At 39.1% G+C, this 19,392-nt stretch overlaps 2 protein-coding genes across 2 annotated transcripts; one reads left to right on the plus strand and one right to left on the minus strand.

Annotated features, from left to right (window-relative positions):
* Positions 1-730: 730 nt before the first annotated feature.
* Positions 731-4,814, minus strand: LOC145478180 (C-type lectin-like). The gene is made up of 3 exons (XM_081456123.1): positions 4,568-4,814; positions 1,522-1,950; positions 731-1,007 (listed from the first exon to the last, which is right to left on the minus strand). The coding sequence occupies exons 1-3, from the start codon at positions 4,611-4,613 to the stop codon at positions 742-744; spliced, it is 741 nt and encodes a 246-aa protein (XP_081312249.1). The 5' UTR covers positions 4,614-4,814; the 3' UTR covers positions 731-741.
* A 9,044-nt stretch (positions 4,815-13,858) lies between these two features.
* On the plus strand, positions 13,859-18,972 carry LOC145478183 (tetratricopeptide repeat protein 33-like). The gene is made up of 5 exons (XM_081456125.1): positions 13,859-14,348; positions 14,877-14,958; positions 16,378-16,509; positions 17,027-17,077; positions 17,373-18,972. Exons 1-5 carry the CDS (start codon positions 14,122-14,124, stop codon positions 17,556-17,558), a joined length of 678 nt encoding a protein of 225 aa, XP_081312251.1. The 5' UTR covers positions 13,859-14,121; the 3' UTR covers positions 17,559-18,972.
* Positions 18,973-19,392: the final 420 nt, after the last annotated feature.

Below are 19,392 nucleotides of genomic sequence, written 5' to 3' on the forward strand. Positions count from 1 at the left end.
ATCTACTGCTGCTGTTTCTTTACAGTTGGTCTTCGGGTTGTCGAGCTACTTGTACCTTGGCATTGTATAACGAATTATCTACTGCTGTTGTTTCTTTACAGTTGATCTTTAGGTTGTCACGCTACTTGTTCCTTGTCGTTGTATACCAAATTATCTACTGCTTTTTGTTTCTTTGAAGTTGGTGTTTGGGTTGTCACGCTACTTGTTCCTTGTCGTTGTATACCAAATTATCTACTGCTTGTTGTTTCTTTATTTGAAGTTGGTCTTTGGGTTGTCACGCTACTTGTTCCGGATCGTTGTTTTCCAAATTATCTACTGCTGTTGTTTCTTTGCGGTTGGTCTTGGCGCTGTCACGCTTGAATATAATAGGCTGCTGCTCTTCCCCCTTTGCAGTTTAGTGACTCTCCGAGTCTCTCGTACGCACGATCTCAGTTTAGATAACTCCAAGACTACCCAAGCAAATAAATTCACGCAAGTTCATTTATGTTACATAAGAAGCTATAAGACGGGTGCAGGTTTTATTTTTCTCGCTCCGAGACAGGTTAAATCGAACGAGGTTGACGTTTTGATAGCTATAAGCCTAAACTTTTGCTGATCGAAATTTTCAATTTAGTTGAAATTATCGAGCGGATGAAAGCACTTCTGCTGCCACTAAGTATTTGACATTTCTCAATGTCCTGATATGTTGGTAACTACCACCATACGTTCGATTATATAAATTGGTTTTGGCAACGTCTAGCACTACCTATAAGGAACAGAATAAAGCGAACGCGAAGAATGCGTAAAGTGCAGAGGAAATTCGTCCGCCGTAGCGTCATTAAGTTCGCATTCCCCTTCCTCTTTGCCAAGCGCTGATTTGTAATTGATCGTTTTACACTTTAGAGTATTCATACAAACCATCGCACAATAAGTCAGGGACGGCGTGGATGTTTTGTAGATCACGTGGTAGAGAAGGGCTCTCTGCTCGTAATTGATGAAAGTCTGTTCTTTGCTCATCACATCCCTATCTAAAGACAAAAAAAGAGAAGCTTTTTATCAGGCTACTCATGGAGTACAGTGGAAGCCCGCCTTACGATCACCCCGTTGATACGGCCACTTTATTCTGGCCCGAACCAAAGCTCAGTCAGTCATTTTTTATTTATTTAAATGACCCCTTCAGTTTAATACGGCCACCCCGTTAAATACGGCCAGCTAAGCCCATAATTATATGTTAATAAATGTTTCTCATAAATAAGGAAGGACCACACTCATTTGAACACGCCGTAAGCACCTTTTCCACTCAAGATAAAGTGCGCCTCAGTAACCTAAATTCCTATTTTACCACGTGTATAAAAATCATCTTAGACCAACCTGAAAGGAATCTCGGTGATTTTATCTGGATGTTTACTATATTAATTTCAGATTTTTTTCCGTTGGGTCGGGGGAGGGCGTGAAATTCGATATGAGATGAAGGTAGATGGGATCGGATGGGATGTATACATATAGTAATGCTCCCTCAAGGAGAAATAGAAATAATGTTACCTTTCCCTCCTAAAGGTTGCGCGTCTGTGAATTTACACATGAACTCATACCACATGATACACGGCGTGTCATTCCATTTGCCACTCGTTCCTATAACAATCACGCAGTCACCCATGCCATAGTCATCATCTGGTTCACTAGCTTCCCAGTTCGTATACGTAACAGTGCTTCCATCGACCCACACAAACGTTGCCTCGACATCACTGTCGCTAAAGCCAACGAAAACATCTCTATTCCCTAACAGACTTCGAACAAATTCGTTTTCTTGGGCGCTGTGTATTGACACAAGGTTCGCACTGTCGTTTTTACAAGTAGCGGAGGCTTCCGAGAAAGGTTTTTGATCAGTGAATAGTTTATAGCAAGCGTCATTCCATTCCTGCCATCCTGTTTTACACTGGATTGAGTTGCAGCCCCAAGAGAATCCAAGAACTGTGAGAGAAAAACAAAAAGGTGGGAGGGAAGGAAGAGGGAGAAATCATTTAATGGTGAAATATCCTCGGAGGGGGTACTCCGAAAGACGTTGGGTGAGGGTGTGCGGCCTGCAGTCCAAACCCTTTCCCTATTTATGACCACAATCACTTTCCCTACCCTATTGTGACCGGACCATAGTTTACACCGATGTTAAAGGCATTGTGAAGTTCCTTTTATTGATCGATCTTATCGATGATGATGAAAAAGTAGCTTTTCTAAGAAACATACCGAATTCAAGACTAGAGTGCAAAAACCATACCTTGCTTTTGACCAAAATGACTAAAATGAATACCCTCTTTATGACCAAAGCGGCTGAAAACATACCCTTTGGGTCCGCACATACCTTTTTAGTCCATACAAGGGATACCCCAACCTCGTTCCCAGGGTCTTTTCCCTGGCCCCAAGCCAAGGAAAAGACCCTGGGAACGAGGTTGGGTATGCCCCCGGGGGAAATATCTGACTTGATAATATTATGACCAACTAAAGTTTTGCCATACGGAACGCTAAGACTGGCCGAATGGATTTCACCTAGTTCAATGTTTTATCAGCTTGTCGTATAGAAGAAAGTAGTTTGTTGGTCAATTGAAATCTTTCTTGAGCATGTCTGGCGGATAATTTCGGCTGGACGTTTACAAAAGCGTCCTGTTGTATTATGGCACACAGGTACGCCAGAGTTAGTAGGTGTAATAGCGGAAATGAACTGGTATAATAGAATCTTTAACGAGCTGACTTGTTTGTGTTGCTGTTTTAAAGAATACTGCCGGGTCGTGTTTTTTTTCCTGTTGAGTCCATGGATTTGGATAAAAATAACCACCAATACTGACTCCACGCTAGGTGGTTTTTACATCCATGTTACGACTGGTGTGAACAGCTTGAAAAGATGTTAAAGGCTTGTGGTAAAATGTGGAAAGCAGAGTGACTAGATTCAGAGAAGTTTAATGGTCTGGAGTTGATATGTGCCCAAACCCTAAAATCTAAATAAAGCCATGTCAATTTAAAGGTGCCGACCTGTCGAAATATATATTACAAATCCAAACGGATCGTTTTAAATGTTTTTCGGCGATTCAATCAAGTTATTGAACTTGCTGAGATCTTATTAGGGCGAGGAAAAATGATAACAATGACAATAACTTGAGCTCGGGTAAATCATTATTAATATTTAAGGTTTTCTAGGTTTACCTAGGGCTAATATTTTATTTCGCCACATCATCCGAGAAAACGAAACTCTGTAGCTAAATTGTAGTTTAATCTCTCACATCAAAGGAAACCTTTACTCAATTTAGATTTAGATCATCCGTTTAACGAAATACTGTAAAAAATTAAAGCTAAATGTGGTGAGAGTGTTTGATGAAAATCTGAATTTGTTTTTTCTGTAACAGGTGATAGCTGAGCTATTTTCAGAACCCATTTAAATGTCTCCGGCCAAATCAAGAAAATCATTTCAAGGCAAAGAAACTGTCACGTTGAGGGATCATTTAACACTTATAACGATCAAACGTGTTTTAAATGTTGTGCAATTTTATTGCATCGATGCTAGAACACTAAAATGCAAGAGTTTTGCACATAAGTATGTGTTTAAATAAATCGAAAGTCTGTATAACCCAGTAGTCCCATTTTCTTTCAACAACAAAGTCTGTTCTGAATAACTGGAATTGCGCTGAGTGTTTAAAGTAGCACTCAAAATCGTTTTTCGAGGAAACACTTTGCTCTCTTTGTTTCAATCCATTCATGACAAGCCTCACGCACTTCAAAAAAGAAAGCACAATACAAAAATACTGGACTCAGTCACAATATCTAGCGATTATGCATTTCTTCTTGTTTTGAAAGTTCTCTCCCTTTTATAACTAGAGAATCGCTATCCCCTGAGAACAAATGTAAAGTTAAAATGCGTCAATCACAAAAATGTCTCATTATTTTTACAGCAGGATATCATTTTCCGGAAGAAGTGAGACAAACGTTTACCAAAATTAAAAGGAACCCTCGAGAAGTTTTGCTACACTGAAGAAACGAATCGATCCTATCAATATATACCTCGAACTTAGAATCTGTGTTCTTTTTGATTTTATACCGAAAATATAGAAATTACCTATTAACGTCTGTAATTGCCTGTAACTAAGTAAAAAAACTATTGTACAAATTCGTTTGGGCAAAACACGGCAGATGTTTGTTCAAGAAAAAATTTGGTTTGCCCAATTTTTTCGCCCTTGTCATCGACGGAAATAAACTGTTGTTAACTGATTTCTCCGTCGGGCACACTGTTCGGTTTTCCCAGGTTAATCTCGTGCATAGGTTCAAATACTTTTGAATTACTACGCTTACTTCGTTTGTACAAGCTTGCCAACGATCTTTTTGTTTCTAAAGAAATAGCTTCAAACGCAAGTCATTTTTTCTCGGATTTTTACAACTTTCCGAAGCTCTCTAACATTTTTAACAGAAACGCAATTAGATATTTTTACGGCGCATAGTTGAATGAAACTTATTCTTAAGTAGGGAAAACATTTAATTTCAAGCAATAGTAAATGAAGGAAGTTTAAAAGCTGAATGCAATGTAAAAAGCAATAATAAAAATTCTTACTTGTAATCACAAGGCGAGCCACTGAAATCCATGTTCGCCGAGCCATCCTACCTTAAGGAATGACCTTCGCTCTAAATTGAACAACTCGCCAGATCATTTCAAAGTGAAACAAAATCGTCCTGCTTAATCTACATGCTGAATTAAATTTACAAAGGAACCGCTTGGGTTTGTAACTAAGACTGAAATGTCAAATATATTTCTGAAGTACCCGCTGTCGGAACATATTACAACGTTACCATTAACAATACTTGAGGTAGCTGACGTCATTGGCTAGTAATCTTTTTCATTTTTAAATTCTTCGTTCCTGTCTCTCTAAACTTTTAACTGCTTTTGGTCAATGTACTTGAATTTGAACAAATCGTAAAATGTATGTATTTATGAGACGCGTCGTCAATGCACATTCTCCACGGATGCAAGCAAAAAAAAAAAAAGACGAACTAGGCAATTAAGTTGAGAATTTTAATATCAGGTAATAAGAATATAACGCTAAGAGGAGATTAGATAAATCTTTTGTTCCTTCCGAACAGATCATATTAAAAAAAGAATGGGAATAGCATAGTAAGATAGTAGTTAGGTAGTAGTTTGTTGGGGAGCACTAATAGAAACTACTCCCTCCCCCACCGCCGTTCTCCCTCTTTTAAAGGCGCCAAAATGAATTTTTGATATCTTAAAGTTTTGGCAGCACGCCAAACTCGCACCCAAAGCCCCTGATTACGAGACTCGTAGCGTGCAAGCAATCTCAGACATCTTAGAGCACACAAACCCAACCACCACCGTTAAAACATGTCGGCGCCAAATTTCATCCTCGACTTATACCCACATTGTTAGAGGTTAGAAGTTAATCTCAATCGGAAGGGCTTCTGTAACCACCGTCGTAAAAAAAGCCTTTGTAAACACATTTCAACGCTCAAACACGTTTCACGTCATTTTAGTGAAATCTTTTGTGACTCCAGTCGTGGCGCATGCGCAGTTTTCTAAAAATATAGCCGCCAATTGATGTGTTTTTTTCTATTAAGACGGAAGATTTTCTCCACCATTTTCTTTGCGTCAATAGCTAGTTTCCGTGAGAACTTTGAACCACTCATTAATTGGTTATGCTGGTAGTTCGCTAGATTTTCTTTGTAAAATTGTCTTCAACAGGTCCAACTCAGATTCAGATTCGGATTTTTATTGTTTTGCACTATCTATTTCCATTACTTTTTACAATCAATCTACATCTTTACAATCAAGTTATATCTCAACGTGTGTAAATCAGAAAAAAAATCCAACATTTTAGCGGTTGCGCATCGAAAACCTTTGCTGGTTTGAGGTACTCATTAGACCCTTCATAGCATGTAGTGCTGTCGCGTCTAGGGCGAACACTCACATGGAATAATATTGTTTTCCGTTGGTGGGTCGTTGGCAGCGTCTCACATTTCTCTTTCATTAGCTGTTGACTTCGTAAGCTTAGGTCAGCGGTTTGACTGAGGTGTTCACAGCACAGGAAAGTACATGAAATGACTTTTTTGTAATAGTTACAAACGAATTTGTATTTGCTCTTCAGTCATACGTGTATATAAACTACAGTAAAATGAGATAAAGGAGCAGCATATGAATTCCCTGCATGCTGCCACTCCGGTATATACGGCGCGTTCCTTGGAAACGGGGAGGGCGGGGGCGGATAGGGGAACTCTCTGCTCATTCTAAAAGTAATGTCTGGGGATTGTCGAAGGGTCATTTGTGGCATCTGCCCGATAACTAATCACGGGCACAATGGGCGCAGGCAAGACAACCTACCCTCTGATCAGGGAACATAGGTGTGATGAGCGGAGAAGCTGGGGTCCCGTTAGCTGCAGTATGTACAACCCACTGGTGTGTGGATATGCTCTGCTGCTCATCAACCCCAGTCAAGAAATCGTCTTCGCTTGAAAGAATCTTATATTTAAAACACAATTATAGGAGAGCGATGAAAAACTCTGTGCGATAATTCCCGTTCGCTCTTACAACTTCTTGTCTCATCAGACATAAAGCCCATAAATCATCGATCTTAAACAAACAGTCGCTCAAACGTCTCCAGTAGGCGATCGAGCGCCATAAACGCTCCTTATCCGAGTTGCAGATGATGTGTATTCCTGTAGGTTTAAACGCGGTAACACCGTCGATCTTTCCAAACTGGAATAATTCTCTTAGCCTGCCATTTCACAGAGCGTGTGATTCACTTTGAACTCAGCGGTGCTCAACAACCACCCACTAGAAACTTTTCTCGATAAAACATTTCTTGTTTTTATTTTTGGCACCAGTGGGATAACTAATACCCTACCCTCTGATCAGGGAACATAATTATGATGACTGGAGAAGCTGGAGTCCCGTTAGCTGCAGTATGTACAACCCACAGTGAGCATATGCCCTGCTGCCCATCAATCCCGGCAGTCACAAATATACGTTAAGGACGTTCGTGCGAAAATGTTCTACTCGATAGATTTTCTTCAAACTTCTACTGCAGACAGATAAGGAATTGCTTGTTTCAGGAATGAAAAAAGGAAAATGGAAATCGCCGAATTCGTTTCAGAGTTAAAGCGTGTGGAAAACTAGTCTGATTTTGAAAAATTGGCGCGTGTAAATCAGCATGGTCTCCAGGATTTTAGCTTAAAATATCAAAGATAAATCAACGGAGACAAACCATCCTAGTAATATTTTATATGAGTGAATTCGTTGCGTTAATAATTCCAAATGTTGCCACCGTTTTCACAAAACTTAACCCTTCGAGAGGCACTTGAAACCGCCGCACAGATAAACGAAGAGCTAAAAGGAACGAAATTCGATGGTGCATTTAGCAAAAAACTCAAACTTCTTGGGCTCCTGCTTTTAGTCGATGGATTTTCTTATGGATAGAGAAAATGATCCATCAAAATAAAAACAGGGGTCATCGAACGTCCAAGATCGTCAATTCCAGGCAAAGTTATAGCAATGGCCATCTGCCCTATCATTGTTCATTTATTACTCAACGCGCGCTCGATCCATGACGTGGTGTGTGAATTTGCGTGCGCAGTAAGGATGCGTAGAAACAATTAGCACGAACGTCCTTAAATAGTCGGAAAGACCAGCTTTGTTAGCTGAATAAAGGCAGCTGATCTACTAAAGGGTCACTCAGAACAAAAACCTGACTATGACGTGCTGAGGAGACATTCCCACACAGTTCGGACGGCAGAGGGTTGACGGCCTACTCCGGTGCGACTTTATCCTTGCAGAAACGAGTAGCACTAACCAACCTCAACGTGATGAGGCAACTACCTGCGGTGACTCCTCGCATGACGCTGAAGGGAAGACGCCGTCTTGATGGAAAACTGCAGAAGGGAAGGTGCCGCGCCCGTTGGAGAGATACTGTACATTCTGTCTACAAAACTGCAAATATTATTCAATAAAAACATTAACTACCTTAGTTTGAGATCTTGCCATAATTATCCAGTCTTTTAGCCAGAAAATTTTACTTGAGGGCCAAAGTGGCCCCTGAAGATCTTTTTAGGAGCCAATTTTTTAGGAAAGGGGCCACTAAATTGAAAGCTACAGAAGGAAAAAATGTATCAGGGTACCAAGGGAAATAAAACAGTTTATTAGGATCTATGATAAAATTTAATAGCACGAGCTTTTTGAAGGGTTTCTACTCAATAAAGTTTCTTTTGAACCAGATACTAGTATGAAGGATCCGTGCGTTACAAGAGAACAATCCTTAGGCCTACATGACGTAGTCAATGATCAAGGGTTTGCAATGCATTATAGGGCGATTTCAAACACGGTCAGCCATTTGGAAGTTTTCCGATATGAGAGAACCAATACAGCAGAGCAAAAGGACGGATTGACTTCTTTTCTTATGATGAATGTTTTAGAAGCAAAGATCTTTCAATATGATTTTTCTAGAAGGACATAATGTGTGACAAAATAACCGTTATTGATCGTCAACACAGAGAAATGTAGTCGTCATTATGCCGTATTATGGCGACTAAACCAGAATTTTTGGTCGCCAAGGATGAAATGCTTGTTGCCTTGACGACCGTATCTATCACAGTTTCGAGCCCTGGGATGGCTTTTAAAATATTATGCCTGCGTTAGGCCTGCAGTCTTGTTAAAGGAAAAGGGCCAAATTGGCCCTTTTTTCGTTTTTCTGGGGACCATCTCTGATTGTAACGCGGGATTTCCGCAATGGCGCGCTCTGGCGAAAACACTGATTATCTATCAGACTTGAATCAGCACGGTCACTAAATCGGCATAAAAAATCAAGAAAATTCCTTGGGCTTCTGAAGACCTATCATCCCACATAGCCTGACTCGCCCAACATGTGCATTCCCCCAGACTCATTGAAGTTAAAATTCCTTTTTTTAAATGAGAATCCATCTTTTCTACATGCCATATATTAAGACACATTTTCCTGTTTCAACTTTCTATTTCTATATAAAGCTTAAAATCAACAACTGAAAATAATTTAGGCTTATCTATTAAATCTGAGCACTCATCTCCAGTCAATCCTCTAATCTGAAACAAGCAAGAAATCGCCTTTGCTTGAAATAATAAATTAATCTTACATTTAAAAACGCAATTTTAAGAGAGCGATGAAAAGCTCTGTGTGTAATTATAAGTTTCCTGTTCTCTTTCACAGCTCCTCGTCTCTAGATTGATGACTTAGAACATGAAGTCCATAAATCATCGATCTTGAAACAAGCAGTTGCTGAAATTTCTCCTGGCAGGCAAAAACTTGGGAATAGCGTCGAACTTCCAAACTGGATTGTATGCACAAGTCATACAATAATAAATTGTGTTGATACATGTAGTCTTAAAAGTTTTTAATAGCAACCGCTTTCGCCAGAATTTTCTGAACGGAAATCTCAGGTTTTAAAACATTAAGAGGAAATACGCCTTCTTCATTAGAAGCGTAAATCGCATGATAAACGCCAAATATTATCGCTACTTCAAACAACAGCAAACTATGATTTGTAAGAATAAAAACCTATTTTCGCTTTTACCTGACTTAAATCATTAACTGACCGTGACATGCTAAGTTGACACGACAACTCAGGCCTACAATGCGTAAGGTGTTGTGTATTTGTGATTTAGTTGTTAGTTAGTATCCTGCGTTCCAAAATATTACTGGTCAGCAAGAGACATCCTTGCATTCAGGAAAACCTCATTCCGGGATTGTTGCATCATTCATCGCGCAAAGTAAAGAAAGTCATCGTTTATAGGCTGTGAAAAACACTGAAATAAAACTGTTGGCAAAGATGTATGGGTTATTGACCAAGCTTGTTCGGTTAAGATGGCTGGATATTGGCCAAGTTCTATTTTTGCGTGTTCATGGACCAAGACGGAGTCGAGGTCCATAAACTCGCAAAATAATAACGAGGCCAATATCAAGCCATCTTGACCGAACAAGCTTGGTCAATAAAGGTTTATCATATGGCTTTCGCGAAAATTTTTCTTGCGGGATATGGCGGGAAGTCCGGAGCGGGCAAGATAGCTCCCTTTTGCCCGCTCGGGTAGCCAATCACAGCGCAGGATTTGATTCATCTTGCCCGCTCACGGAGCTAGCCATATAATAAAGTTTCTTCTTAGTGTGATATCTTAAAACGGGCGTGGGAAAGACAGCGAGAAAAATATTGCAAACTTCGAGGAAATTTTATGATTGAAATGAAGATATAGAAATGGTTTGGATTTTCTGCCGGAACGACCGTATTATAACAACGGAAATATCGGGTCTCAAAACACTAAACGGGGTTAGCCTTCACGGCTAAGCTGACACGACAACTGGTGTTTTCCGCCCCTCAAGTTGGTTCCCTGCTGACAATTCATTTGACAATTCATTATTTTAAAAAGTTTTACATTTTTCCTTTCGTTGCTACGTGCTTTTTAATGACAGGGCCACCCAAGGTCTTCTCTCAAGAGGATGAATATTTGCACTCCACGGTATGCTATACAAAATATCGGAAAAACCTAATAAATATCGGGACATACTTTCGATGATACGAAAAAAGATGCTTTGCCCTCACATTAGTGCCAAGCGGTAGTTCATGGCTCTACTGATTACGTCGATGAAGGGAATTGGAAAAAGAACAAGACATTTAGACAAATTGTTTGAGGAAATTTCCAGGTACAGACTGAAGAATTAGCTACCGGATATAGGAGTGGCGAATGGTAAATGCGAGACTTTGCGAGACTGCGAGACCAGCGTTTTTCTTTGCGAGCCCGAGATATATTGACTGTTTAGATTGCGAGACCGAGACTTCAAAGTGTTTTAGGTGCGAGTACGAGGCGTTCAGACTCTTAAAATTCGAGCTAGCCCCAGAGATAGTTGAGAGCTATGAGAATGAGCTAGAATGTGCTTGTACAGAAGGAGCCTTGTGTCAAAAATACTTGTGCTTTTACACAAATAAGTTCTCCGACTTCGTGGGTTTCATCATGAGCGGTTGTGTGTGGCTTCTTGATTCCCCTTTTAGCCTTTTGGTCAGCTTCTGCAAACAAGCTGGAACTGGAAATTCGTCTATAACACACTACGTTACAATATCCTAGAACAAGATAAATGTTTTTCTGGCGCCAAACTGACGTTACGGTAGGTTTTGTAGCTTTTTGTGGAATTCAGACAATTTAGGAGAAGTTAGGATTAACTTTTTCTCGGAAATTTGAAAGTTGCTTTATTGAAATTCAATATCAGGAGACGAGAAGACGTCATTTATAAAAACAAACAAACGTATCGGGACTTCGATGCGTTAACCTTGCAAAAATAGAGACTCCGAGAGAGCTTCGTATAAAAATGGAGACTGCGAGACGTACATAAACCGCCGAACAACGAGACTGCAAGACCCGTGAAATTCGACGAAAATTTTCCGAGAAGCTGAGATTTTGAAAGACCATTCGCCACCCCTGGATATAGAAGCTAGAATTGGAAAGCTTTCGTAACCATCCACTTGGCTTGATAGTTTAAATTAAAAGAAAGTAAGTAAGAAAATAATTCAGTAGGCTGAACACTTAAATCTAAGCATTTACCTAAAATCAAGCTATTTTGAATGTAAGAAATTGTCCTTGTTTAAAATAAAAAAAATCAATTTTTCATTTGAAACGCGATTTTAAGCGACGAGATGAAAACTGACAGTGAGTAAAGTCCACTTTCCGTTCTCTCTTGGAAATTTTGTATTGGCAAAAACGTATCGATCCCATTTAGACAAGAGCTATAAATTAAATAAGAACTAACTGGTTTGAAGTATGACTTTCAAGGATTACCATACAACTACATCACGTCGTCGATTGAAACGTGACATAACCCAACGAGCATTTGCAAGACAAATATCATAATAAATATTACCAGCAGCGGTTCGGAAAAGAAGCCAGCACTTCTCTTCGGGAGACAGGAACGGAGATTGGACTCAGAGGGCTGTGAAATGACGCTTAGACAAACCGGTCTACTGACAAGTTTCTAAACTACCTCCCCGGAAGGAGTAACAATTCTAGCCATGAGTTATCAAGCCGACCACGCTCCAACGAAAAGCTCACCAAGGAAGTCCTAAATCCGACCTCGACCGACGAAGGAAGAGTAGTACTTCGAGGAGCTCCGAAGTCGAACCCGAAACTACTTCTCTACTTTCCTACCTCTGCATTCTGCAGAGAGGAAGTCTTTCTACATTTAAAGTGAAAGTGAAACCACAGAAAGAAAATAGAGCGGTTTTCCTTTGAGCGACACGATTGGCTTATATAACCACAGGCAGCCCAAGCTCTCTCTATGAACCACACAAGCAACACAATATGGCATCGAATTATAAGGGTTTATATGGGATTTTCTACAAGATATCCATGGAAGAGAAAATTCTCAATAAAAATGGCATAACTTATTCCATGCGTGTGTTGTTTGCTCCTGGTGTGGTTATTTTACCGATTTAACGTGATTTAACCTACTTTTTTGAATTCCGGTTTCCCCTTCATTAATGAGCTAATACTGTTAGCTTAATACTGTTAAAGACTACTCTAAGCAACTTTGTTTACAATTATCTTCAAAGATATTGCTTATTTCGAAACGCACGGGTTTTCCGCTTTTGAACTGATCACGCGATAGCCTACGATACTTTGTTTGCAAATATAAGATAGTGTGTATCTCAGAAAGGACGTGTTCTTATTCAGTTAAGAGCTGATAAGCCCCAAGTACCTTACGAGCGATTGATACTAGAATGGCACTCAGTTTTGTTCTTTAAGTATTTTACGTGCGAAAGATCTGGAAAGTCGCATTAAAATATAGTAAGCTCTATTATCACACAGCTAAATCACAAAAATTCTTTAATCAAAAAAACTCTTTAAGGGAGGTGGACTTTCCATCACGGAATCGTGTCTATGTTAAAAGCTGCGTGATAAGTAAATGATTTGAGTGTAAGTGCCGAAACGGCTAGTTAATTTAAATAGTTAACCCTTCGAGGTACGAGACAGTTATAAAAACGCGTAAGATTTCATGCCACACAGTATGCAGAGCTTCGGTGCTTGTTGTGTTTACATAGACACTCTGCTAAGCTAATATTTTTCAAATGACTAACGAGAAGTATCGCATAAATAACACGTACCGACAAGAGCTGTATCGCCTGCACTTTTCTTTTTTTTAGTAAAACATTTGTTAAGGATGCAGGTGTTTTTCTTGACAGCACGTCTACTTGGCAACCTGTGTGCAGACTATATCCGTTTGTTTCACTATTTCCGCGTAAAACACGGGAAATAGGGGTACTTGACCCCTCTTGCGTCAGTCATCATTTTCCATTCAATTCACAAGCAAGTTCAAATGCTCAAGGCAAGATATTTTCCCAGGCATTGGCAATACTTGAGTAAGTCTTCGTTGAGAAGCCGGATAAATTTGTTCATTTGTATCATGCGCGGTGTCTTGTTCATTTCGAACAGCGGGGCGACAGAGCCAAGGACGAGGCCAAAGTTTAAGTTGACCGCTAAAAACGAGAGGGAAAAGATTTTCTTTTCTCTCCCTTTGCTCGTTTTATTTTGCACAGTCAATTTTGAAACAGCAATGTTGGCAATTCATCGAAACTAAATACCTGAGGGCGGTCCGTACTAGAAAAAGTTAGACTGCTCAAAGAGCCAAGCAGAATTCTCCTTTCCATCGGTGGCCAGTTTACCATTTAGTATTAAACAAGCCATATCTTTCTATTTTTTCTAACTTTCTATTCCTTCTTTTTTGAAACCAGAAACACGAGAAAAACCTAAGTTGGCTCTTAGAATTGCGCGCTGTACTATAGGAGTATTGGCCCTTGGTCTTTTTCGAGACGGATCTCTCTGCCTACTGTCAGGGTCTGTCAAGACCGGGGGCCGATATTCTTCCAGTAAGGACCAGCAAAGCATTCACGTTTGGTTTAACTTTGAAATTTAAAAGTTGAGTTTTGAACTTTTTAAAAGCTATATTTGCGGTATGTAGCTAAATCACGATTCGCCAAGCGACCTATGTACCCAAACGCAGAAAACGTTACCTGTTTCGACAAGAACAACATGACGTAACAACCTGATTGTTTTTGAATACGCTGGCCAGTGTTTCCGTCTGTTCATAAACAAAGATGGCGACCAGTTTTGGCTGGAAGAGAAAACTATCTCAAAATGTTGCTCGGAAAAGGGCAAGAGCATTTGATGAAAGTAACCAGATACCTGATGATGGTGAAGATGAACCATTTGAATTGGACTGGCGAGTCCTTTTAGTTAAAAGAGGAGCACTGAGCATCGAAGATAAGGTCGTCAAAAGCAAGCGACTTCAAGACGAAGGAGTTTCCCTCGCGGAACAGCAAAGGTTTGGAAGTTATACATTCCTCTGAAGTCTTTGTTTTTAGCTCTTCATTGGATTTCTCAGTCTGGCTTTCTCAGGATTTTACCAAAGGTAATAGGCCCTTGTTACCTAGGGTATACATTTGTGAAAAGCTTGCGCTGGGGTGTTAACGTTGGCGGTTTGGTGGAGGGGAAATTTCAAAACATTGCGAGGTTTATTCGGATTGGTTTCTATTTAATAATAATAATAATAATGACTTTATTACTGTGTCAATTACATCTAGCAGTGGAGAATCCCCACTGCTAATAAGAATTATCTAAAAATAATATACAGAAAAGTCCTACAAGAGAAATTAAAATTATAAGCTTATCATAGTTATTTAAGTGGGTATTGAGAGGAGTTTGTTTTTGCGCCTCCCTGTTGTTGGCTCTCTTTCCTTGATTACCAACATGCATGCCTGGTGATGTCCGGTGTGTTATCCAACATTTATATGCAACCCGCTGAACTAAAATTTCGCAACTTACAATTTGATTGCGTTTTTGATGTTGATAGGTACTGGGAGGCAATCACAAGGTGGAATGAGGCCATATCTTTGACACCGAGTAACGAAAAGCTTTATGAAATGAAGTCACAGGTATTAAAGAAATAGAAAACAATTTCTGTTTCTATAAAGTTAAATAAACACAAGTGAAAGTTAGAGTAAGACATGGTGCAGGAACATGAGCTTCAGGTGAGGGTGTCCACAGCCTTTTTGAGTTCTTCCAAACTTTTACTTGTGTTTCCATTTTATAACAACAATAGATTGTGAGCTCAAGATTTCTATGAGGTGAGAGTTGATGACGCTGAAAAGAATCATTGCTTTAGTGGAATTGTAACTAAAGCTCCTTCAAATAGGGATTTCCAATTCTGTCCCTAAGTAGTATTTAAACTTCACGCTTTAGCAAAGTTGAGCAGTCAGACTTACTATTATTGTCACCTCAAACTTGCAATTGTGTAGGTGCATTCCTGAGTTTTTCATCAGTTTCAAGTTTTTAAATTCGAGAAATGGTGATAAGTATGCCCTTCTTTTAATCCTGTATGATTCAGGAATTAGACTATCCAGTTATGTTTCGAAATCTTTATTGTGTAATGGTAGTAGTCATAGTAGTAGACTTTATTGGAGAGGGTAACATTTGACAGTAACAAAACTGATAAACTAATGGTCCTTGAAATAAACACAAAAGAAAATTAATTAAAATCACTATGTACAACCTATAAATATGACTAATTTACAATTTCTAAGTAGTAAAAATGTAAAACTGCTAGATACTAATACATAATTGAGTAGTAAATTGACTTTTTAAAATTGATTTAAAAGGTGATCCTTTAAAATGCTTTGTGCTTAGACTATGCTTAAGATTGACATTCAGCTTGTTCCATCCTTGGATTGCTGTTACGGTGAACGTCGGCCACCTTCCGTACATCTCTTGTAGCGAGGGCAGGTTAAATTTAGATTACAGTATCTAGTTGTTTTATTATGGATATCAGAGTTGACATACATGTAGATAATGATAATCATGGTAATGATACATGTAGATATTATTATTACTGAACAGTCATTGGGAACACATGCCCAAATAAACAGTTTTCATTGTACTGATAGGAAAATTCTTGTTGTAGTAGAAGAATTCTCCGTTTCTGACTCACTGAATGTTCTTATTGGGTAACCACAGCTGTATTAAATATTTGCGAGTTTAGAGATACATGAGTCAGTATGTCAAGAAATGTAGGTACCTGTGCTTTCTGTAAAGAGGTGGAGATGATTGATGTCTGCCAGAACTCAACTTTTTGTCTAGACTTTTCAGTCAGTGTGAAATGCAGACTGCAGACTGAAGAATAGACCAGGGGTAAAATGCAGACATTGGGTGAAATGCTTGTTTCATACACAGTCAGGGTGTAAATGAATGAGATATCTGACAGGACTCTCTTTGCAAGCCGACAGTGTAGACTGATCATGGGGTGTCAAGTTTTTAACAGATTGCCATTATTTTTTAAATTGCACAATATTATCTAGATACTATTGGAGTTGCATGAGTTATTTCCTGCTATACAAGCTGCAGAAAAAGCTGTCTCACTGAACCCTCATTGGCACATCGCTCACCAAACACTTGGCCGTGCACAAATGGGGTATGGTGATGTTGAAATGGTGAGTTTCATAATTTTTATTCTCTCAAGTCTGTCGTTTGTATTCCATGTTTTTCTTCTCCATCCTTGACCATCCTTGTTCCTGTATGGATTATTATCATCTCTTTGGTGTTTTCCTTCAATTTAAAGGACATTTTTAAGCTCCTTAACTGTTGCTCATGTCAAATCATGGTAAAAACAAACAAACAAACAACCAGACAGACCAGCACTGTGAAACAGAAGGGGTGGGATGAAGGGATCCAACCTACCTACTTGGCTCCCTCCAAGTATCCATTTTATATTTTGTTCAGAACACTTGCTTAATTCCAATCTGTCGTATTCTTTTCCTCCTCTGGGAGAAACGTGCCAGCAAACTACATGCAGTGCTGGCATAAAGTTCTTCAAAAATACTAATCTCCTAAAATTTTCTCTCAAATTTCTTGATGCCATCTTGGGGGCTCAATTTTCTTTGCAAATGTCAAGATTATCAAAAGGTGAATAATAATATAATTGTATTTTAACTTTTAACTTTATGGTAGGGTGTGAAAAGTTTTTCAAGAGCTGTCCTGTTACAACCTGATGATTTAGACGTAAGAAAATCTCAATAGTTTTTAGCAATCATGTTGTTATACGAGTTGAATAAATTAATGTTTACTTAATAGTTTGTGGAATTCTTAGACTGAAATTGCCTTTTAAATTTATTATTTTGGGAAATTAATCGAGGAGAACGTAAGATAATAATATTGACAAGCCATGTCAAAGATTTACTTGTTGCTTTTCCCTCTGTCAGAAATTTAAATACTGCTACATGTACAAGAGACTTTTTGTTGGACTGACTATAAATCCAAACTTTATTTTATACTTTGCATACAATTCTTACTGCAGATGTGGACTGAAGACTTGCACTGGGCCTGGAAACTGAGAGACCAAAAACGGAAACAGGAAAAAGATAACAGCAGCTCTAGATCTATTCAAGATACCCAGGAACTTCAGGAATTATATGCTGAAGATCTAGATCAAGATGATGACTTTCAAGCATTAATTGGATGCAATGTCAAGAAAGAGCCATGAAAGATGTTACCAGATGATAATGATTATTATAATCAACCATGTTTGTTTCTGGAGTGATAGGTTCCTCTAACAAGTACATTCCATTTGGGGATTTGAATTCAGGTCACATTTCAAGTCACACCAAGACAACCTGGTGTACTTGAAGTCATGTACAGAAGCTTAGAAAGACATGTCATACCTGTAATCTGGTTGCAAACTAAATGTGAGACTTGTCATACTTGTAATCAGGCCACAGGCTTAGAAGAGAAGACACTTGTAGTCAGGATGTGTCACGATTTGTAACTACTTGACAGGAGAATTTAGCTTGTTACATAACAAGGCTGTGGTACAAAAAAAATTGTGAGGTGCCCTTATATGAAAAAAGTAACTTATTCCAGTCACCCAGAGGCAAAGGTTAGTTACCTGTGGCATCCGGACACTTCTAGAGCACAGCTCTGCACAACATGTCACACTAACTTGTAATCAGGCCACAAGATTGGTTTAAGACCAGTCACACTATTTCTTGTGATCAAGTTGCAAGCTCAAATTGCAAGATGTGTCAATCTTGTAATCGGGTTGCAAGTTTAGTACATGACATGTCGCTAAGCCCATTGCAGGACCTCTCGCAGTTGTAGTTAGGTCTCCAGCGAAGTGCAAGACCTGTGTGTGACACTTGTACTCAAGTCTCAATCTTAGTGCAGGACCTGCCGCACTGGTAATCAGTTCAAAAGCATAGACTTAGTGCAAGACCTGTCACATCTGTAATCAGTTCAGGAGCTAAGTATTGGACCTGTCAAATTTTTTTAGGTCACAAGCTTGGTAGTGGGGGTTGCGTCAAATTTGTCACTTGCGTTACGACAAAGTTCATTTCTCTGTTATGGTGGTTTAACACACTTTTCAGTAAGATCCATTCTTTGTCTCTGTCTATTGAGAAAATCATGTGTGCTGTGTGTTAGCTACTCAAAAGTGCTTAGGGTACTAAATCTGAAGGTTACTCTTGGAATCAGTCACTGTTACGGTCCGGGTTATTAATGTTTTATGAATATCAACAAGAGAACGTGAAAGGTAACTTGCAACATCTGTAGAAATCTCCGGTCCTACAGGCTAGTTTAAGCTTGCCAGAAAATCACGATGAAAATTAATGGCAAGGCAAAGGAGGCCAAGAACCTCTGACTTTTCTTGCTCTACAATCTCGAGAGACTTAAAGTTAATTATACAACTTAAGGGCGTAGCTAGGGGTGTCCTGGGATGCCCGTGATCCCCCTTTTGTAAGCCTTTTTTAAGCAAACAACCTTCAACAGCTGGCGAAAATGCCATGACAATATCTTGGCAATTGTTGAAAAGTCAGTGTGACTCCGCCTTTGAGTAATCCTGGCTCCGCCACTAACTGTCACAAACAAGCTCATGACGAATGTAGAACACAATTTTTTGTGCAAATCAAACTTACATCTTTGCAAGAAAGTTCATTTTCAGTCTAAAATAGCCCCAAGGTTACTGATAACGTGAACTAGAAAAACAAACAAATCAGAGACAGTTCTGGCCTTATGACATTCTTTTATTCATTGAGTAAAACCATTACATTATGTAATTTTATCTTTTATAGTCTCTGCAGCGAAATAAAATAAAATTCCTAAGCTAAAATCTCCAGTAAAAAGTGTTGTACCAACTCTCAACAGAAGGTGAATACAGATGTCTTGTTTCGAGGGGTCACTCAGTAAATACAGCTAACTAAATTATTGCTAAGTTATACATTATGGTATTACTTCTGTCTCAAGATTAACTGAAATAATACCCAATGTTATTGGGTTGTGGTGTCATCTTTTCAGCAAACGTTTGAAATAAGCACAACACAAAC

Source organism: Orbicella franksi, chromosome 2 (assembly GCF_964199315.1).
Source record: "Orbicella franksi chromosome 2, jaOrbFran1.1, whole genome shotgun sequence".
Classification (NCBI taxonomy): Eukaryota; Metazoa; Cnidaria; class Anthozoa; order Scleractinia; family Merulinidae; genus Orbicella; species Orbicella franksi.